Genomic DNA, 22,059 nt, shown 5'->3' with positions numbered 1-22,059 from the left:
CAGTAAAGAGAGAGTCAGATCATATGAAAGTAAAAATTTCTTTGAAGAGAATAATTCAAAAATCACAACACCATCATTTGGGCTTCAGAAACAACAGACATAATAATTAATGAAGCAATTAACCATCTAGAGAACCTCTCTGAAGAAAACTTCCAAAAAAAATTGCCAATTGAGTACATTGACCATTCAGAAAGACAAGAAATCCAGACAAAAAAATACAACATGAAAGCTTCAGATGATATCTTTGATCTCTCTGAATCTGAAGATAATGTTCTTGCATTGATTGATGATGACTTACCAATGAGCCCACAAACTGTTCAAATCAATGACAATTTCACAACACTCATGCCAAAACAAAAGCTCAACAAACAAAAAGCTCCAAACAATAAAGCTACTTCATGTAAGAAAAAGACATCAGTTAAACAGAAAGCAACTTAAAAGAGTAAATGACTACTTAAGTCTACTGAAAAGATCAATTAACTGAATGACATCTCTGAATTCAATACTAATGAATTCTTCACTGATGACAATGTTGTTTCTCCTACATTCTCTGACTATCACACTAACAGTTCACTTGATTGGGGAACATCTAGAAGCCATCTCTCACCTGAACCAAATGACACAGCAATGTTGACTTCAAATACAGAAACAAGATTAGTCATAGAGATATCAAAATGCAATGAATCAATGTCTCAATTATCATCAAAGAAAATCAGTGGTAATGAGCTTTCTGATTTTACCAATCTCTCCACCTGGGAACAAGAACTAGTATCTCAATGCCCTCAAGATGAGCAAGTGCTTTATTTATAAAACAGACAGTTCCCTGTCTTTTATTTTTCCACAGACTTTTCAGCAATAAACACTAATGACATACTTACAACAGATGAGTTAGATGCAATAATCAAATGATCAGCAATATCTAGTGAATGAACAGCAACACTCACAAAGTACAGAAATGCTTAATATGTCATAATAATTGATCAATGTCTTGAATTCTTTCAATTCTTCTCTGAACAATGAAAGCTAAACACATCAAAATCAGAGAAATGACATCTAGTTTCAAAAGCTCTCATTACTTCAGTGGTTAATTCTTATTTTAAAGAAATATTGAATAAACTTCAGAAAGACCACCATGAACTCTTATTGAGATCAACAAAATATGAACTCATCCACTTTCTATATCAATTCTCTGAAGAACTCATTCAAATGCAACCATCTACAACAATAACTACAGAAATCTGGTCAGCTCTAGATGAAGATGATGTTATAACAATGAAAGAAATTCAAGCATGACTTAATCTATCAACAGACAAAAAAAGAAAAGCTTACAGAGAACATTAATTCATTCTAAATAACTTCATAAGACACAAAGTACTACATCTTTCTAACCATCAACAGAAAGTCCATCCAGCTTGTCTGTGCACACTAGAAGCAACAGCTGAAGATTATTCACATCTAACTTAAATCAATGACACTGGTGTACTAGGACAGAATTCAAATGACACTCTACAACTGTAAAAGAACTTTGCATTAGATGGAGAATGATATTCTCAATGTCAAATTAAAATATATGCACTAATGCAATTGATTATGTCTACTCTGACTTGAAAGAAGTTCCTTTACCCAATGACACATACTAAATTGATCAACAAAACAGTCATTGAGAAGATGTCCTTCTTCTTCAACTTTCCCTACTATGATTACCAGTTCTAATCTAATATACTGATATGTGCAGTACACATACTTTCAGTGAGGGCACTGATTTTAAAAGATATTCTCCAGCAACTGACATGGAATCATTACTGTACATAATATCAGAATAGTTAGCTACTTAGTCAGCCCTTCCAGCTTACCCACAAAGCTGGAAGAAAATAGAAGAATCATCTTCTACTACACAACCAAAATTGCATGAACATTCCATAGCTCAGTTAGACCAGGTAACAGTATTCAAGCTCTTTGAAGACTTAATTGATTGAAAATTCTTCAGACAAAAGATCATTACAACATCTTCAACAGAAGCTGAGCTTTTAGCACTATTCTATATGACAAAATAGACCATGTGATGGAAACACTTATTTAAGAATATTACATTGAAATTAGAAAGAGATTTTGATATTTTATGTGATAATTTGCAGACAATTCATTTACTGATTTCAGCAGCTTTACAACTAATTATCAAGCTCTGTTATGTTGATATTCATCACCACTGATTATGGCAAGCAGTTACTAATAAGAAATTGAATATTAGCTGAATTGAAAGTGATAATATGTCTGCAGATGACTTAACAAAGATCTTGCCTAGACAGAAATTTGAAAAATTCATTAAGTAATTGAAGCTTATGAATATTGATTATTTAATAGAGAGAAGTTTGCCATCTACACCACTGTTAAAGCTACAGAGACATGTTGAGCAGAAGTCAGATGACTTATTAGATGATCAGATCTTCAAAGAAGAAATTAGAGAACTGTAGATTCATTATTTTCTCTTCTCAATTATGATATTAATTTCATTATCTTTGACTATCAGACTGATGGAGGTTTGCTAGGGGTTTTTCATATGTTTTTCCCATAGTCTTAGTTATAGCATGTTCATCTATAAGTATTCTTGTCTTGTTCATTAGGAGCAGACCTAGACGCAATATTATAGACGCTCAGCATGATCATCACGTGCTCCTGTGTCGTCCGATACCATCCCTTTTTCTGTCCCTACTCAAAATAGCAGTGAACAAGGATGAGTTTGGGACTAGCTTTTAAACTCTGGGATGGGAATGGGACTTGATTTTAAAACCGCAAAGGTCGATACTTGTTAGTTATGGCTATGCGGCTATGGATGAATTATACTCGAGAATTACAATAACCAACAATATCTAGTTCGCTGGCAATGGCGGCGAATCCACATTCCTGAAGAAGGCACAACCACGACTACAGGTTGTTCTGTCGCATTCGTCTCGGTGACAAGTTCAATAATGGGAGGTACATCATCTTGCGGAAGCTAGGCTACGGTCAATATTTTTCGGTTTGGCTGTTGCGTGACTTGAGATAAGGTTTCTCTCCATTCTGACTTCTTGCAGGGAAAATATAGTGTAGCCAACTGTATTTGTTCAGGATGCAAAGACATGTCGATCTAAAGATTTTCTGATCAGATTGCTATAATCGCAATCATGATATTTACGAACTCGAGGTGCTGCAGCATATTAAGCAGAAATCACAACTAGTTACCAACCCTGGAAGGAATCATGTGAATCAACTCCTTAACCATTTTACCCTTAAAGGAGCAAATGGCGATCATGTTTGTATTTTATTCCCAGTACTAGGACATTATTTGAGCCTTGAATCCGCAAAATTCAGGCTGCACCGGATTCCAGTCGCAGTAATGAAAGAAGTAGCTTTACAGTTGCTTCAAGGACTCGATTTTTACCGCATCCCAATATGGAACGTGGACGGCTGAGGACGATAGACTCGCACAGCTTTTGGAGGTTTTCGGGCCGATTTGTCAGTCGCTTCTTCATAAGGGGGTCAGGCCTCCAGAGCTTTTTGATGCTGATGGTATGCAAACCTGCTTCATTATTTTCTCCGCATACCTCAAACCACCTCGGTTTCTCGTTTCCCATCATCTGGTCCCACTACAGCTTGAGCGAAAGCTCCCCCTTATAGATAAACCCCTTGCTGCAAATATGCTGACCATTTTAGGATACCTACTCCGTACATCATATCCCAAAGCTATCACCGGCGTCTCTCCTCTCACTAATGGGTGGCAAGGAGAAAATTCTTAAAAGGCCAAAAGACATGCGGGAAATCGATCTACCTGTGTTTGCTGATTTCCTCGAGGGAATGTTGGCCATTGAACCGGATAAGAGAAAATCAGCGGCAGAAATGCTACAGCTTCCACGGTTGGTTCGAGAGAGTGAAGCGCAAGCGCTATTCCGTCTATTTTTGTCAAGTTTAAAAAAAAAGAAGAGTTCTTAGATTCGATATCTATTGCACCTTTGAATATTCATAGGAAAATAATACACATTAAGCAGGTTCTAGAAACGAATCAACGTCCTAAGCGTTCCTTGCCACAACAACCTGCCCTTCCAGTTCCCGATTAGATGACTTGTGAATAGAAGAATTGCATTTGCTTCTTGAAGTTGGATGGCTAGTACTCCGTAGAGCCGCGACACTCCCCGACGCCTCTTCTATATTCCACGCTGCCGTAATACTTCTAGGTAGGTAGGTATTATAGTTAGTTAGCAAGAGTCCATGGCGTACGGAGTAGCAGGGAAAAGTGAGTAGAATTGGGGAATAAACTACTGGCTAGGTTTTGAATATGCGCAATACGGGTGATCATCACAATCCAAACCGACTCAACAACAAATTCCAATAATTCAAAATTTGTGGATCAAGTGTGCTTGCTGTAGTACCTCCAGAAAAGGGCTATACCACGACACAACTATATATACGAAGGGCTCCATGTTCCCCTTTAGCGATCTTCTCTCCTACGGAAAACAAGTAAGCTGCGTAAGGAGAGGAGTACTCAGTACGGAGTAACTACTCTGGAGAACAGGGGTAAGTCCGGGTGTCGTGTGATGAAACATGAGTGCAGGATGTGTTACCTCTCCCGTTAGCGACTCCCGTTGGGCCAAGATGTCATGCAGGCAAATTTTGAGAGTGGATTAAAAATGAGCCCAAGGAACAGTACGACATATCATTTTTCGATCGATAATTCTTTAAACGTTGCGACTTTGTGCTGCATATACTCTGTACTATGAGTGTGATGCATGGTGGCGAGCCAGAAGCGAGATGGATGACACACCCGCAAACACTACGGACTCCATACAGACCACAGTTGCTGGGAGAGGATGCAGAGAGACGAAACATGTCTTCTGGCCCAGCGACCAGAAAGGCCTTGGATGTGGCTGAAGGTTCGGAAGCTTTGGGTCAACATTCCCCGTACTCCGTACTCCGTACATATGAGGATCAAAGCTCGGGGTCAAGAGGGAGGGAGTGCCGTTGGATCGGAATGATGTCGATAGCTGCTGATCACCAGCATCGGATGTGCTGTTCGGGAGTAGCTTCAATAGCTTCCACCTATTCGGAGGGTGGCGATGTGGCCGGAGCTTCACAAAACAGGCATAACAAGCTGCTCACCTGCGAGCTGAATTATTGAATAATGTCGCCTTGGAGCGACCGGCGAGCAAAGACTGGACGGCAAGGCTGGCGGGACCAAGCACACAGAGCACGTCTGGAGAAGATCAATATCCATCATGGCTGGAGCTATTTGCTCGCCGCATAGAATATTTACTCTCTGTTGAACTGCAATTACGGGCGGGCGCAACGATCGCTGCGCCTGCAGTTCGGTTTGCAATGCCGCTCAGGGGCAGCCGGGCACCCGCCAATCACAACGCGGGCGGCGCGGCAAAAAGCAAAACGCCGCCTTGCCACTTGCGGACCGCTGAGGACAAAGACGATCGACACCGCGCGGGCAGCCCCAACCCCAACCTCGCAAGGGACGGCGGGTGGCGCTGGAATTCGATCTATCAGCACTACTCCGTACTGGCGGAAAATGCGGGTTTCTCTGTTTGCCCTGCGTGAAACCGGCCGTTGACAAGATGTCTTGGGGCCAGCCAAGACGGTCACTTCAATAGAATCGATACCCAGGAGCAAAGGAGGAGCATACCGCTGGTACGGAGTACATCGCTACTACGGCATGAGGATTGACGAGATGGGATGGGCTGTTGTTTTCGAAAGCCTGCATTACACAGATCAATAGTGTGGCGCTGAGCTTTCGGGAAGCGATTTGCAGCTACAGATAGCATTTCGTGCTACGGAACGCGAGCTGCAGCACGGTTCACAGGAGATGATTCGGATCAGCGTCGATGACAGCCAGACCTCATCACTATGTCTCTTTCGGGAGATGCACGCTCAAGCCTCTCGGCCAGGAGAGCCCAATTTTCTTCAATCGGCGACGCCACCGGGGGATGCAGCCCGGTTAGCGACATGCGATGGGTCTGCGTGTGTAGCCTCAACAGCGAATCAGCACCGCAAGGCGGTTTCTCGATGGCGATTTTGCAGAGTGCACGCTTTGCAGCCTCCCCTCTCATGCTCTTCTCAGGGGCATTTCGTCCAGCAGTCGAACGCAGTTTGAAAGTTATAAAAGGCCCCTTCGTCCCAGTCCGACAAAGGCTTTTCTTACTATCATCAGCAAGCATCACAAGAACAGCAGCTTTTATCACTACTCTTTTATCTTTTAATATACTTAATATCTAATATCTGCCCTCCCCGGCCTACTCTCTCATTCAAAATGAAGTTCTTCACTGCTGCCTCTTTCTTCGCTTTGGCTACTATTGCCGCCGCTGCCCCCGGCACTGGCTATGGAGCTGCTCCTCCTTCCTCCAACAGCAACCAGGTTATCGCTCAGTGCGGCAACCAGAACCTCTCCTGCTGCAACAAGGAGATTAACAAGGTCGACGCCAAGGGTGTTGACTCCGACTTTGGTGTCCTGAGCGGTATCGCCAAGAACATCAACCTTGAGAATCTCTCCATCTTCGACCAGTGCTCCAAGTTGGATATTGGTCGTATGTCGTTCGTTTTCCAAGCACTTGGATGCATGTACTGACTCGTGGATATCTAGTCGGTATCATCGGTGCTGGTTTGACCGATATCCTCAACCAAAAGTGCAAGCAGACTGTTGCCTGCTGCCAGCAAAACGAGTCCAATGCCGTAAGTGTTCATTGTTACCACTCCATTGGTACATAAATTAATACAATAATAGAATGGCCTCGTCGCCGTCGCTGTTCCTTGCATTCCCGTCAACGCTCTTTAAACGGTTGCATTCAACTATTGATCCAAATCGCTCCCATTTTGACCAGATATGCGATTGTATAGATGGAAGGATAGAATGTGTCAATCATTGATCAATATTGGATATGCTCTTCAATTTTGTCTCTCTTTCTCTCCCATGTCTAGTGTTCGCCGTGTGATTTGGATATTTGTCTTTGGCATCCTGCACATGCCTCCTGCTATTTAGCTTGTTTTATACCAATAGCAAGTGTAATTTATTGCATTCGTAAATATTTTCTTTGGAACCCTTAACGTCATTTATATTTATGCTCTTCGTATTATATTGAATGATGTTTATATTTATTCTTAAAGCACGTTTGTATACTGAATATCACCCAATTTTCGAGTAGATACAAGACGCCAGATAGATGCCTATATAATAGAAATTAAATCAATGGGAATATCAATACCCAAGCGTTACAGTTTACTCTGGGGCGCTGAAGGGGTGAATAGTGCGCTGGTTTTTGCCATTGCCTCAACCGCCTCTTTCTCAATACGTTTTAAAAGAGATTCACAAGTCGGAATATCATGGATGAGTCCAATTACTTGTCCAGCCGTCCAGACCTATAACATCCAATCAGTACAGTAAAATCGTTAGTAGGGTGATCGAAAAATTTGGGACATACGCCATAATGAATGTCTCCATTGATAAACACCTCCCGACCTCGCTTGCCAGTCACGTAAGGTGCGATTTCATTGAACTCATCATTTTTGCTAGTTTTTTCGACCTGGTACGCCGCTGTTGCAACATCGTTCTTGAAGAGGCGCGTTGTATTTCTCCACCGACGAAGGAGAAGCTGGGTGTCTTCCTCTTGAGCATCAACAATGGCCTTTTTCACGTTTTCATGGATAGGAGCTTCCACAGTGCACATGAATCGGGTGCCCATGTTGATACCTTCAGCACCCAGCGCGAGAGCAGCTGCCAGTCCATATCCGTCGGCAAACCCTCCCGAAGCGATGAATGGTACTCCGAGATCTTGTCTCGCACGGCTTAGGAGAATGAAGTTCGTAATGTCGGTCTCGCCGACATGACCAGCGCATTCGAAGCCGTCGATGGACAAGAAATCCACACCCAACTTAACGGCAGATTTTGCGTGTCTGATTGTTGTGCATTTATGCAAGATAATGCAGCCAGCAGCTTTCAGTTGTTTGATGACTGGGCCAGGGCTGTTGCCAGCCGTCTCAACGATGCGGACTCCCTCATCAATGATTGCTTGGGCATAGGCTCCATAGTTTGGTGGTTCAAGAGAGGGGAGTAGTGTAACGTTGACGCCAAACGGCTTTTTTGTGAGAGTGCGCGTCTTGCGAATCTCCTTTCGGAGGTCGTCCGGAGTGGGCTGCGTGAGGGCCGTGAGCTAGCAGTCGTGGTCAGCAACGCGTTGTCTCTTTTAGAATAACAGCTCTTCCATTGTCAAGGCAAGACATACGATTCCAAGGCCGCCAGCATTACTGACAGCAGCAGCAAGTTCAGCGTAACCGACCCATTGCATACCACCCTGGACGACAGGGACTGCCGTGACTTATCAGCAAACGACTTTCTGGGGCGGTTCAAGCTGACTTACTCTCAATCCCCAGCTTTCTGGTCAACTCGGTATTGAACGGCATCTTCTCTATAGCGCGCAAATGCCACAAAAGAAGAAAAGTACAGGGTCTCAAATGGCAATAAAAATACAAGACTCTATTCTATTTAACACGGGAAAAGGAGTGGGAGGGGCTCAGCAACAAGTTTGAAGTGAGTGTTAAAAAAGCAGAGATCCTGCAGCGTCTCAGTTCCCACAGCACAGCGAAAAAAGTGTTGTCATCGCTGAAAAGGCCTGCCCGGACGTCGATGAGCTTATCAGCTTCTGATGAAAGCGCAGATGCTAGGCCGAGAGCCGAGGTCCCTTCAGCCTGGGCGAAGGCGCGCTGAGCCACGTACGCAAACCGCCGTTCCGCCCCAGCAAAAGCGTGGCGCCAGGATTTCGGGCACGCTGGGCCCAAAATCCAAAATAGCATGTCCGAGGGCAGGACAAAGCATGAAATAACATATGCGAGTATTAAGCCTCCTGCTTCACTTGCAAGTGGAAGACAATTTGCTGTTTGAATTCTGCATTCAACTTCGTGGCAGGCCGGGAGATCTACAGTCGGGTTGCCAACATTTCTCGTGTGCCTGGAGAACCGCCCCAAGAGTAGGGAGTAACTTGGTGCGCAAGTCCTACTGCGAAGAATAACTATGTTCCTGTTCGGTTTCTGTGCTTCGGTTTAATGATGCCTTGCCAACAACAGTGGCTTTTTACAGCTGAGTGATAGACAGCTTCGACATATGAGCTACTTCGTAGAATGCAGAATGTAACCCTGATATGAAACCCCATCCCCTCATTGACAGAGTGAATTGGGCGATTAACGACGGGTCGAAGCAACGCATCTCTCTCTTAGGAACCTTCTCATCCCGAAGGCGTCAACAGCAGAAAGCCGTGACAAGGAACGAAATGCGGCCAGTATCGTTTCCGTTAGGACTGCCACTAGCTCCTGGAACATGCACAAAGCACATAACAGAGCGACCGGCTGACAGAGACGAAGGCTTGAGGTCCCGTTGTTGATTCAAGTGTGTGGAGGAAGATTGCGAGAAAAGTCAGGCAGGGTGACCCGGCCCGGAAGAATTATCTTCAGGTTTTGTAAATCGCGACCGCCTATTGGCCGGCAGTTACTGGTAGTGTGACTGACATAAGCCGAACGTTCCATTATACGTCTTCCATACAAGCAGGAGATACACAGAGTGAAGAGAGAAGCTCCTGGCGAGACCTATCAATACCATGTCTGTGCAAAGAGTAGTGCAGTCGTCCTTGCGGCGCGGTATGTTCTGAATTCTCCAAACGTTCTCTGGCTTTGTTCTAACCCTGGACTATTTAGTTGCCGCGCAGAACCCGGTTCTGATCCGGTCGTCCTTCGCAAGATTTGCAAGCCCTGCAGCGATTGCACTCGGGCAGTTCAGGTGAGTACACCAAGGCTGACAGCTTATTATCTGCTGGCGCTTTGGCGCATCCTCCCATTCTCTCGCTCTGGAGCCTGGACAGCCGCCACTGGGATATCGAGGCAACTCGTCGGTTAATGGGGATCCACGATTGAGACGAATTTACTTACTAGTTCCTAGACCAGCAACATCTTCCTCCAAACCTTACACTGAAGTGTCTGATCCGAAGCAGCTCCTTGCCCGACAACGCCTTAACCGCCCTGTCTCGCCACATCTGGCCATCTACCGGCCGCAAATTACCTGGTACCTCTCTGCCCTTAATCGCATCACAGGCTCTGTGTTATCTGGTGGCATGTATGTGTTTGCTGCGGCATACTTGGTAGCCCCTGCGGTTGGCTGGCATCTGGAGTCGGCGTCTCTCGTTGCCGCATTTGGTGCCTTGCCGATTGCAGCAAAATTCGCTCTGAAATTTGGCGTTGCCATGCCCTTTACATTCCATTGCCTGAATGGAGTCAGACATCTTATTTGGGATATGGGAAAGAAGTTGAATAATAAGCAGGTCATATCTACAGGCTGGACAGTAGTGGGCCTGAGTGTAGCCAGTGCCTTCGCGTTGGCTCTGATTTGAAGAACGCCCTGCTTCTGTATATATACCTTCTTGCCATTGTCAATAAATTTATGATATTTTGATCCTGATTGTGTGTGTTCAGTACATCCATTGTTTATATGATATAGTTGATAACACATTAGGACGAGCTCTGTTATTTTATGTGAAAGAAGGTGTTAAAATAGTGTATTATCTCTTGAATGCATACAGGAGTATTAAGGTTATTATCAAAGAGTCACAGTAACTATCTACCCCAGTGCTGACATACTCCAATGCAATCTCATAGTTGCCCGAAAATCATTCCCTTAAGTCCACGAAAAAATGTGATTAGGCCACACTTGAAACAGTGACCTCAGAGTAAGACAAGAAAGAACTGAAAATTGTCATATCTGGAGCTCTTTTTTCAGTGCACTGCAAATGCAAAGACTTTTTGAACACTGCGACGAAAAATGTTAATAATGATTGGAGTATGCAATTGCTAACAAGAAAATTGTGCAAGGCAAAATATGCAAATGTAATATGAACACATAACATTTTGGTGTTGAACTTACCTTTTAAGAAACAATTTGGAACCGAAATGGATATCGCGGATACCAGACACTAAGCTGGGCTAGGAGGGGGATTCGGAGGCAGAACGGGAGAGGAAGGACGCCCGGAAATTGAGGAGCTCGACGCAATGGATGGCCCTAGTTTTTCAGCCATATAAAAAAAAAAGAATCAATGCATAATCTGACTTAACTTACCATTGTTGAATGGTAAGGACACAGCAACCTTAGGCATGCTGAATTGATTAATGCTGCAGCACAGAATGGTATGAGTGCAAAGATACAGGTACTTGTTGAGATGAGCTTGCAAGAAGGAATAAAAGGGGAACTGAGAGAAATTCTCAGGCTTTATAGTGCACTACTAAACAACCACGTGCTCTGGCTAGAACCCGGTGTGTTCCTCCTTAAACAGACGAAACTTCGAGAACAGTCTCTCAGGGGCTAAGGGTCATTGGACAAGGAAGATAAGTGCACATTGTGTTCCTCCTAAGCAATCCATATCTGCACAAGCATTCCCTCATAGCACAAGATAGTTATTACAGAGGTATAGTAGGAGGGCAGAGAGAATATGCAAGGGTCCATAAGCCCCATATCTCCGCTGTCTCCAGCCGGCTAGAATAGCCATACGATCCACATTCTAGCGTCCTTGCAAGCGGGTATTTTGTCTCCATCATTGGAATAAATTAACACTATGACAAAGTTCCCGCGTTGGGGATTCTGGGGGGTATATCTCCCAACTAGAAGAGAAAAAGGCTTTGCTCCTCCAGCCATGCGCGAAACAACAGGATGTTGATTGGGCCTTAAATTCTAGACCATATCCGTAGGGCCAATCGGCACATTCGGATATGGCAAACGCGGCGGGAAAACAGAGTGACGGGTGTTTCGAGAAGCCGAAGCTATATGCAAGATCCCTTCCGCACCCCGGCATTCCCATAGGGCTGAGAGCTGACGGGGCGGAAACGGGACGGAGAGAGTGTAATTGTACGTTTTCCAGGATAAAAAGGAAAGTAAAAAGGAAAGAAATAGCCGGAATTATCCAATTGGTTTAAAACCAAGAAGTGGATTGTTTGCATCCAATACCGGAAAGAAATATTAATAAACAAATGAATATATAGAAAATTAAAAGCAGACATAGCTACATAGAAGTGGTTTGCCTGGCATTCCCGTATTCCTAATGTCTATGGCTTGGGGCACAGGTGTTCACCATTACATTAGTAGGACTATTGTGACCTTTCAAATGTAGCAGTGATGTGCTAGGAAATCCTAGTACATGATAGTTTAGTTCAGGAGCATCTTTAAGTCCAAAGACCATCCCCATCGCGAAGCCATCAGTAAAAGAAGAACTGCAAAGAGTAGGTGGCTGGAACTGCATCCAACTGTAGTAAACCAACTAACTAACTAGCCCTTATTGGGTCTAGCTATTTGACCAGCTGCAAACTAACTGTTAACTAACTACCTAAGTTGCTAAGTTAACTAGTTAAGTTATCTAGTTAGTTACCTAGTTAATTATCTTGGCATCATGAAGTCAAGAAGAAAATGAAGTTTGAGGAGTAGCCAGCAACTACAAGAAGGTTATAATATATCCTAGAACAGGTTGTGTGCAATTCTGCTTGTCTATATATTTTTTTTCTTTTTATGGTATCATTCAAGCCATTTGTCAAGATGGCATCCAAACTTGTACCGCGTCAGGTTTGCTCAGCATTCGCACGCCCTTTGCGCTGTTGTACACCATATTCGCTTCGCCCAATCTCTCGCGTGCAATCTGTTTCCCAACGAGATATGTCCACTGAAGTTTCCACTGAGAATGGAGTTCCAGAACCCCCTTCGGTACCTACACCCAGATGGAAGCAGACACCGCCGGCAATGAAGGCTCCTGTCCGATTACGCGGACCTGAAGATAAATTTGAAGTAAATTCGGACCCCGAGAAATTAGATAAATTCTACATTAGGATGTTAGGAGAAGGGGGAGATGAAATGCTCTCTGAGGAGGTTAAATGGCAAGCTGTAACGCACAAAAGCTTTGATCAAGGAAGAAGAGGATTTAATGATCGGTTGGCATATCTTGGTTTGTCATAACGCTTGTTTGCAGGTTTATTGGGAACAACACAGACTTACACAATACTACTAGGCAAACAACTAGTATCCCTGCAGGCGACTCTCGCGATCATACAGGATCCTGCTTCTTATTCGCAAGTGCGGTCGGAAGATCCTCATGGGCGGGTACCGTTTCAACATCCAGTACTAGAAGGCCTAGAGGTGCTCTCCGGTTCGGCAGCAAAGGACTTGACCCAAAAGAAGAGAATGGCCGCGTTAGCCAGACAATATGACCTTCATGAAGTACTACGTTGGTTACCGAGAATGGTGTGCTTCGTCAATTACCCTTTTAAGTATTTGTTCCAGGCATGCTGACGAAGTAATTCTGCTAGCCTAATCACTTTACGCAGTCTGGAATTGATGTTGTTTTGACACAGGCGATGTATGCAATCGTGGGAGCTGTATCGCTGGAAAAAGGAGGCTCTGTCGCAAATGAGATATCTCGAGAACGCATACTTAAACCGTTGGGATTTAAAATCAGCGGGCGATTAGAATGATGGAAGTGTTTGAAATATTTGAGAGGTTTTATTGGCATTCGAATGGCGTTTTGAGGAGATCTGGTCTTTTCTTAGACCCATGTATTAACAAATACGACTTCCATACTAGAGTAATGTATATTAAAAAGGTTAAAAAGAAAGATGTTAGATTTCTCTGACACTGGCTGCGCAACAGAATAAAATACACAGTCAGCTCTTTTGAAATCGCCCGAAAACTTGGTCTCTGCACCACATATCGCAAGGTTCAGCAATTGAAATCCTATAGAATTGCCTCCAGCAGAAAGCTAGAAGTAAGATATAAGAAAGCCAGGAAAGGCTTTTGTTGGCTTGCACTGTCTTTAGGGTGCATTTGTATTAATGAAAGAAGAGAAAGAGGCTGAGAGAATTGGAAGGCTTTTTAAAGGCCCTGGCGAGCTAGTCTGAACGCGGACTAGTTCCATTCTTCTAGTGTTTATCAAATCAACCCCCCCCAATCCGAAATGGACAGGTGATGGTATGCCCCCTTATACTCCGTGCTCGCCTGCTAGCTGTCTTTTGGGCCTTGATAAGAAATTGTCAAACCAACGAAACGAATCATTGACTTTTTACCCGCACGGCTTCTTTCAAAAACTTGCACCACCGTCGAGATCGTGCCCAACGGGCATGAACTCACTGAACATCGTCAGCCTATAGACATTACGTGTAAATAGCAATGGCATCAGCACTTTTCTTCCTAGATTTGAAGGGCAAGGTATTTTTTGATCCCAGGCGCCGCGTGCCTGCCCGGGCTTTTCTTTACGCCATAATGACTTACTGACTTACCATAGACCCTTCTGGCGCGCAACTACCGCGGAGACATTCCCATGTCTGCCGTCGAGAAATTCCCAATCCTTTTAAGTGAGGCGGAGGAAGAAAGCTCGGCAGTGCCCCCTTGTTTTTCCTCAGAAGGCATTAACGTTTGTATCCCATTGGTCACTATATAGCGCCTTGTTATACCTATTGCTAATTGCATCATGCATTGTCTTAGTACCTTTATATCCGCCATAGCAACCTCTACCTCTTAGCTTTAACGAAGCGAAACACAAATGCTGCTGAAATATTACTTTTCCTCCATAAGATCGTCGAAGTCTTTACAGAATACTTCAAAGAATTGGAGGAAGAGAGCATACGTGATAATTTTGTTATCATATACGAATTACTAGATGAAATGATGGACTTTGGATATCCGCAGACGACAGAAAGCAAAATATTACAAGAGTATGGATTCACTAGTGGAGCTCATCAGAAGACACGCCAATTAAAACGGCACTAACACGTTCTTGGTAGGTACATTACGCAGGAATCGCACAAACTGGAAATACAAGCAAGACCACCTATTGCTGTAACGAATGCTGTATCATGGAGGAGTGAAGGTATCCGATACCGGAAGAATGAAGTATTCCTTGACGTGATCGAGTCATTGAATCTGCTAGTCTCGGCCAACGGTAATGTCCTGCGCTCAGAGATCCTTGGGGCTATTAAGATGAAGTGCTATTTGAGTGGTATGCCGGAACTACGATTAGGATTAAACGATAAAGCCATGTTTGAAACGACCGGGCGAGCGACAAGGGGCAAAGCAGTAGAAATGGAAGATGTCAAATTCCACCAGTGTGTTCGATTATCTCGATTTGAAAATGACCGGACTATCAGTTTCATTCCGCCGGATGGAGAATTCGAACTCATGAGTTATCGATTAAATACCCAAGTGAAGCCTCTGATATGGGTAGAATGCCTTGTAGAGTCACACTCTGGCTCGCGGATCGAATACATGCTTAAAGTCAGTATCACTAAGCTCGCCTCGTACCTGGTGTTCTTGTAGCTTGCGTTTACTAATCTATGCTTCCAATTTATCTAGGCTAAAGCACAATTCAAACGCCGTAGTACAGCAAATAATGTGGAGATTTTGGTTCCAGTACCTGAAGATGCAGACTCTCCTAGGTTTAGAACAAACATTGGTACTGTTCATTATGCTCCCGAGAAATCAGCAATTATTTGGAAGATCAAGCAGTTTGGTGGTGGGAAAGAGTTTCTCATGCGGGCTGAACTAGGGTTACCGTCTGTCAAGGGTGATGACGAACATGGTGGAGGCATGACTGGCGGGTTTGGAGGAAGTATGGGCGGTGCGGGTCAAAGTGCTAAAGGCAAACGACCCATTAACGTCAAATTCGAAATTCCGTACTTTACAACTAGTGGCATCCAGGTTCGCTATTTGAAAATTATTGAGCCAAAGGTATGTGCGCTACCGCATTTTCTCACATCATTAACATCAAGGTCCCTCTCCCAATTTTTTATATTTGATGGCATTGCCGCATTTTATGGGGTACCTGATCTCAAGGCCATTTGTCGTGTTTCAACCGGTCCTCGCTGGCTGATTGACATGCACTTCTCCGCCAAAGCCCCTTTTACTTGCCTCCTTGCATATATCCAGGCTGCAGTGCAGAAGTCTGCCCTTCGTTTAGTGTTAACATACATGGTATTATGTGGCCGGAATTCACTGACTTTTTGGAATAGCTTCAATACCCGTCTCTCCCTTGGGTTCGTTATATCACTCAATCAGGCGACATTGCTGTTCGTTTACCCGACGTCCAGTGAGGAATACGTTCACCTAAAATACTTTACATAAACAAGGCAATTCGATTGTCTCCACGCTGTTATTTGCTATGCCTGCTGCATATCTAACCCTCTTGGGCTCCGCAATATGTGTAAACTTCCCGTTACATTCTCGTCTACTGCCCTGGCGTCTTCTCGGGCCTTCAAATTGAACAGAATCTCTCCAAATACAGATTGTCCCATACAATCAGCCAAGACTTCAAATGGTGGACATTCTCAATCTTGATGTCATCAGAAAGTATTGCACACTTACCATTTTGAGAAAATGTTGGCCAAACAGAGAACTCCCTTTACTGAAGAAACTGTCACAAAATACAATCAGAAGCGGGTATAAATAATAGGATTGATCTAGGGCCTAATATAGAAAAAAGTTTTATGCAGAATGCAAGCGGGTGAATCGGAAACAAAATCAGTGTCAATATATACCAACTTAGCGCAAAATATGTACGCAAGGAAGGAAGCGAGCGATTATACAATTTGTTCCAGGGGCTATCGGTTGGATCATATCAGAGCCTATCCTTCGATTATAGGACCATATATACCCTTCTGGTACTCCCATAACTCTTGTTCTGTAATCTCAGAGTCGGGGTCAAGGCTGATTGACACGATCACTCCCGTGCGATGTTTTCCTAAAATGGTTAGAGCTACTGCCATGACGGATATACTGAAACGGGGAATGCTGACTTATGGTTGGTAGCATGTGAGGTTTCCACTTTGGTGGCTTAAAGCAGGTAGCAATAACAGCCATCACATTTCGTACATTGAGCGGCTCAATAACGGAGGAAAAGGCTGCAAATGCTAGTAGCAAAGAGAGGTCCCCAGCGATCCCAGCATTGGTGACATGCATGTGATCTTGATTTTGGGAATAAGTCTCTGGGATGAGTTGAGGCATCCAAGAAGTCGAACCTGTACCCGCAAGAACGTTGTATTCCGAATCAAAGCTCATAACTGAAACTGGAGGATCATGATCCGTGTATCGAAACATGACTCTTCGCCAGCCAAGGCCGTCTCTTTGTCGAGAGATTTGTACACTAGATCTGCGACAGTCGAATGGGACTCCTAAAAAGTGATGATTTTCTGAATTGTAAAATAATGAACTGGTTTGAAGCTCGTTATGAACCACCTCTCTAGGCCTCTTCAAGCCATCTACCGTCCAGCGAACCCACCCGGTTGAGCCCACGGTGGCGATTGCGGCGGGAAGCGTCGGTGGGATCCAAGTTGAATCTCTCCGCCGAATTTCGGGCTGCACATCCTCGTTAGGTTTGATAAAGTCAATTTTGAATAAGAAGGACAAAGGAATCTGAGTATATGTAGACATCTCGTAGGATCAGCGATGCATACAGTTTTATGGAAGGCTGTGGCTTAGGAAATTTGCGGCTCATGGGCGGTGTAACCTTGATCTTATGCCGAAATGCCAGTTGAAGCCAAATGAAAGTGGAAAGTTATTTTTGCCAGCAGAGCATCGGAAGCTCCTCCAGATGATTCCTATCAGTTTATGGGACATGATTTATAGGCGGGGTCGTAATCAAGTCTCGCCTTCCGCCTGCGAAGTAGATGGTTAAAGATCACCAATAATGTGACCTGACGAGGTCCGGCGTTATTCGGCGCCATATAAAGGCCGTGGAGCTGCGTGGCTACCCAACAAACGTTAAAATGATAGGGTTAGATCCGTGGCTCCATAATTGGTGGGTGAATATTGCGGGGAGAATCGAATCCATGTTTACGCAATCGAGTTTGGTCAAATCTTGTTGACCGGGTTGACCTGAACCGAAAGCCAGCGCGATACGAGCCTGAGGAGAAGATTTGTTGGCCAGGGCAAGGGATATGGATCACGATATGCATGATTGTACACCATGAAGGAGAACACAACCCAAGGGATCACACTGAGACTGAGACAGCCAAACAAGAAGAAAAGTCCATAGGGGAAAAATCGATAGCTGTTTTGGAAGTTAGTGTGTAATACATTTTAAGATCCATTTTGTTCGATCAGGGCCCTGGCTAGGCTTGTCTTCAAGGTATCGAGGCCAAGGAAAAAGACGTGGATTCGGGTATTCGCTGAAGAAGCTCTAAAAGTCAACCCCGAAATGCTGATGCTGCTATCCAATGAGGTGCAGTGGCATGATAGGCCGGGGGCGGGGATAGGAGTCAATACAAGGTTCGTTAAAATGCAGCTTTGTCTTCAGTCAGAATTGATGGCCATTTTTGCACGAAGTAGATGAGAGACTGAAGATAATATGTGATTATAGCAAGAGATGAGGGAACGGATCCATTTAAGGCGGCCAGCTTCGAGGGAGTACGGGGTACGTCGCGTAATCCACCCTTGTCGGCCGTGGAAATCTTCTCACGTCTTAGCCTGGTTGCCTTTTGGTTGCCTTTTTTTTGCGTTGGCAAGAAAAGAAGCAAGGAGTGTCCACCAACAGGGAGGACGCGGCACGCTGCTGGACCTCGTTACCCAGGCTATTTGAGGGTGTCTGAGATGTTCTTTTGACATATTCTGTTCAACCCAAACGGGCGAACCCGCGCCAGAGCGAGAACTCGGGCACAGTGTTTGAAACATCGACGACCGTGAATACGCCTGTGTCCGTAACTGTGCTATGTCGTGAATAGTGAGACAGCCATAAATGCGACGCGCGCTTAGCCTGGTGCCCCCTTCTCAGGCACCTGCATCCATACATGATGCTAGTATGTATATAATGTTCCTTGAGCAGATGATAAGCACCGGAAATGCTGTCTCGATGTTGCGGCGGGATTTTAATGGTCGTCGAGTTAAGTTTCTGACAGGCGAAGCCGTAGAAGCCTCCGCAAATCTCTTGTGAGTTAACAACTCTCCTTTACCTTTGTTTCTTAACGATCAGTATGCAGCAGGATACTCCCATTTGCGTCGAATCTGGCCCCTAAGCTGTGAGCTGTGAGATCTCGCCATCCACGCAAACTCCGCTGATTGAATTGCCAGAAGCTGCATTTCAACTTGGAGAGGTGATGGGGATAATCGTCTGGGGCTGTCAAAGCACTTCGCTCATCCCATTACACTTCCATGCCGCTCTCCATGAACTAGCAGAGCATATTTCCTTACGCCAGTTGGTCAGCTATCTCTAAGACCTCTTATTTCGTATCAGGGTGACGACCGCAGCCTTGGTATGAAAGAGAGCATAATCGCGAATAGTTCAAGATACAATGTCATCGCCCGTGGCGATAGGCGAGTTCCCAATTTTTTGCAGCTGGCTTCGCGCATGCTTAGACATAATACGGCAAGCTAATTCAGCTCACGCTTCCCAAAGGGGGCACTTGCTGAGTATTTCTATCCTATTCTATTATATTAGGAGAACTTCGTGTGGAGATGTGAGTTTTCGGAATGGTTTGAAGCTTCTTGCTATTCTCTATAAATGGGTTCTATGTACGCAGTACCTCTCTGGAAACATCATTCTCCCAATACCGCGGGTTCTCTATTTTAGTTATATTTGTTTCTGATGGGAGCTGAAATCAACCACCACACTTCGGATATTAATCACAGCTTTCAACAAAAATTTCCTCCTTAACCTTCTCTCAAACATCTGGCTCTATTTTGGCGCGCAATAGCACCTCCTTACTTTGCGACAGGCTCCTGAAGAAGCTTCAAAATGATCCGGCCGATATGCGTCGGCCAGCGGTAGTCAGATGTCTCAGTCTCCGCCACCTCCTGAACCCTCTAATCATAAAAGGGTTTCACCGAAATGTCACCTCTCTTTTCCAAAAATTAGATTCTTGTAGAAAATGTCTCCCGCGATAACAACGTACCTATATGTCCTGCTTTGGCCTGTCTCCAGTCTTTGCTTGAACAATATCGAAGTTCGGGTTTTTGTTATTTGATTATAGATTCCTTCTTTGACATTTTTTTATCGGCTGCCAAATCGTGCTCGAAGATTCTATGCTCTCAAAAGAATGTGTAGTAGGGGGTCAATCTTAGGTCCTCCTTGGTATATAGACTTCAGTACCACATTAGCATTCCACGTCACCTTTAGGCCACTAATAAAGAAATATTAGCAGGGAACGCTGACACAGCTCTAAGGGTCTCTTGCTTCGGTTTAAAATTGTCTTGATTCATCCTATAGAATTAGAAATTTATGTGACATCACAGACAGTTCGATTTGGTTGCTACCCGGCTGATATGTGAGTGTGTTGGTGATATATTAAAACGATTTCAAACTTTAATTCCTATCACTGTGTTCGTTGGTACTCCGTATGCACAGGCTTATCAATTCGCTCCACAGCTCTATAATCGTTTTCGCTTCATTGGTACCATGAGGCTTGAATGTCCTAGTGAAGGTCTATTTAGTATCAGATATTTGATGCAAGGCAAAAAAGTGTGGATACTTCTTAAGCTCTTCATAGGGTTAACTAACTAGTTGTTGTTCAAGTTAGTTGGGCCAAAATAAAATCCGTATTTAGTGCGCCATCCCTTGCACGATCGGATTTTAATAGACTTCGAAGGCTTAAAAAGAGAGTTCATCACAACACGGACGTCAATGGTGCCAAGCTGGACGACAGCTCTCTCGGGATCATGGCGTATAAAGTGGCCCCTCTTGCAAGGGAGGACGTTTGATCATTTCAGCGATGCTGGTGGACTTGTCTACCAACTCCTCGTAATCGCCAAACACACCAAATACCCCGACTATTGGTTGAAACCAAATAGTTAGTAGTTGGATTTTATTTTGTTTTTAATTGCACTGGTCGCAACACTGCATTTTAGAAGCAGCCTGGCTGTAGCTGATGAGGCTTTAGTAAGAGCTCCGATTGATGCAACTTCAAGCTACTATATCTGACTTCTCGGTCTCCTCGAGCACGGAGAAAATGTGAGCACCAGGATGGAAAGGTAAAGATGATATGGAACTCTTCGTTCACTGTATATTTACGGATGTTATTTATGGTCACTTCAATAATATAGCCGGTTCTGTGGAGGTTGAGCCTCGTTTTGATCTCGTCTGTAGTAGAAAAGGCCTGAAACCTAAGCAGAGTGGATGTCAGCGCGCAGAGACCACAGCGGCCGGGGACAGTTTCATTATACTAAAAAGAATACTGGGTTCGGAGATCTGGGGTGAGTCACCAGTGACTGATCGGGGAATCGGCACGCCTCTTTCTTTGTTTGCAGTCTCAGAATCGGAGTCGGAAGACTGTGAATGCTTATCAGCACTAATGAAGCTCGGGCAGGCTATAGCCATAGTTAGATGAGCTTGTCCGCGGCGCCGAGAGATAGAAGTCCTTAGTGGTGTAGTGGTTAACATCGCTGTCTCTCACACAGCAGCCCTGGGTTCGATTCCCAGCTAGGGAGTCGAGGTCTCCTTTTTGCGCTTTTTTGCGCTGTTTTGTTTGCTGTGTTGTTCGCGGAGCGCGGGCCGCTCGGACCTGGTGGTCGGCCTTTGCGGGCCCTGAATGGAGTCAGGGCTCGGCGCCGCACGTGATGCCTATCGTGATTGGCTGGGCAGTCCGCGTTGCCCCGGGCCGGCACCTGCCGAACCCCGCTAAGACCGGCATTTGCTGACTCGCTGTTATCTGATCCGGTTTCCCTTGCTTAAGACCGTTCCGCCAAGGCCCCGGATGCGCCGACGCCCTTTCGACTCTCAATTTCCCGTCTTTGAGGCGCGGCTCCTGGTGTGCCGGCCGACAACATCTCCGTAGCGATGTTTTGCTGTTGGTGTTGGTTGTTATTATTTTAATATTGCTCCGTTGAGCTGAGAGCTAAGAGCTGAGAGCTGATTATCAATGTTGCCCCTGTGGGTCAACTTTACCAGGCTTCCAAGCTCCATCGGCCTTGGAGAAGGATTTTTCGATTAGCTTCGTATTCTTGGAAAAAACTATTTATTAATTAATAATGCCCTTTGCGATTGACATCACATACATCCTTTCATAAAACCATTGGCGTCTAGCTCTTTTGTGCTCACT

At 44.6% G+C, this 22,059-nt stretch overlaps 6 protein-coding genes and 1 non-coding gene across 7 annotated transcripts; 5 read left to right on the top strand and 2 right to left on the bottom strand.

Annotated features, from left to right (window-relative positions):
* Positions 1–6,283: 6,283 nt before the first annotated feature.
* Positions 6,284–6,805, top strand: LOZ57_000672 (uncharacterized protein; the record flags this gene model as incomplete). Its single annotated transcript, XM_049249770.1, has 3 exons — positions 6,284–6,557; positions 6,614–6,702; positions 6,755–6,805. 3 exons carry the CDS (start codon positions 6,284–6,286, stop codon positions 6,803–6,805), a joined length of 414 nt encoding a protein of 137 aa, XP_049110930.1.
* Positions 6,806–7,239: 434 nt separating this feature from the next.
* Positions 7,240–8,427, bottom strand: LOZ57_000671 (uncharacterized protein; the record flags this gene model as incomplete). Its single annotated transcript, XM_049249769.1, has 4 exons — positions 7,240–7,386; positions 7,449–8,177; positions 8,250–8,332; positions 8,385–8,427. 4 exons carry the CDS (start codon positions 8,425–8,427, stop codon positions 7,240–7,242), a joined length of 1,002 nt encoding a protein of 333 aa, XP_049110929.1.
* Positions 8,428–9,614: 1,187 nt separating this feature from the next.
* On the top strand, positions 9,615–10,400 carry SDH3 (cytochrome b subunit of succinate dehydrogenase, Sdh3p; the record flags this gene model as incomplete). The annotated part of the gene is made up of 3 exons (XM_049249768.1): positions 9,615–9,654; positions 9,712–9,793; positions 9,953–10,400. 3 exons carry the CDS (start codon positions 9,615–9,617, stop codon positions 10,398–10,400), a joined length of 570 nt encoding a protein of 189 aa, XP_049110928.1.
* Positions 10,401–12,703: 2,303 nt separating this feature from the next.
* LOZ57_000669 (uncharacterized protein) lies at positions 12,704–13,515 on the top strand (the record flags this gene model as incomplete). The annotated part of the gene is made up of 3 exons (XM_049249767.1): positions 12,704–12,989; positions 13,053–13,285; positions 13,351–13,515. The coding sequence occupies 3 exons, from the start codon at positions 12,704–12,706 to the stop codon at positions 13,513–13,515; spliced, it is 684 nt and encodes a 227-aa protein (XP_049110927.1).
* Positions 13,516–13,994: 479 nt separating this feature from the next.
* apm1 (AP-1 adaptor complex mu subunit Apm1) lies at positions 13,995–16,156 on the top strand (the record flags this gene model as incomplete). The annotated part of the gene is made up of 4 exons (XM_049249766.1): positions 13,995–14,002; positions 14,542–14,751; positions 14,821–15,310; positions 15,389–16,156. 4 exons carry the CDS (start codon positions 13,995–13,997, stop codon positions 16,154–16,156), a joined length of 1,476 nt encoding a protein of 491 aa, XP_049110926.1.
* A 500-nt stretch (positions 16,157–16,656) lies between these two features.
* On the bottom strand, positions 16,657–17,461 carry LOZ57_000667 (uncharacterized protein; the record flags this gene model as incomplete). The annotated part of the gene is made up of 2 exons (XM_049249765.1): positions 16,657–16,772; positions 16,828–17,461. The coding sequence occupies 2 exons, from the start codon at positions 17,459–17,461 to the stop codon at positions 16,657–16,659; spliced, it is 750 nt and encodes a 249-aa protein (XP_049110925.1).
* Positions 17,462–21,376: 3,915 nt separating this feature from the next.
* On the top strand, positions 21,377–21,448 carry LOZ57_000666. The gene has a single exon. It is a non-coding gene; the product is annotated as a tRNA-Glu (tRNA).
* The last annotated feature ends 611 nt before the right edge of the window (positions 21,449–22,059 follow it).

The sequence above is a fragment of the Ophidiomyces ophidiicola genome, assembly GCF_022830035.1.
Source record: "Ophidiomyces ophidiicola strain CBS 122913 chromosome Unknown scaffold_2, whole genome shotgun sequence".
NCBI classification, from domain to species: Eukaryota; Fungi; Ascomycota; class Eurotiomycetes; order Onygenales; family Onygenaceae; genus Ophidiomyces; species Ophidiomyces ophidiicola.
This window is presented reverse-complemented; position numbering and strand designations above follow the sequence as displayed.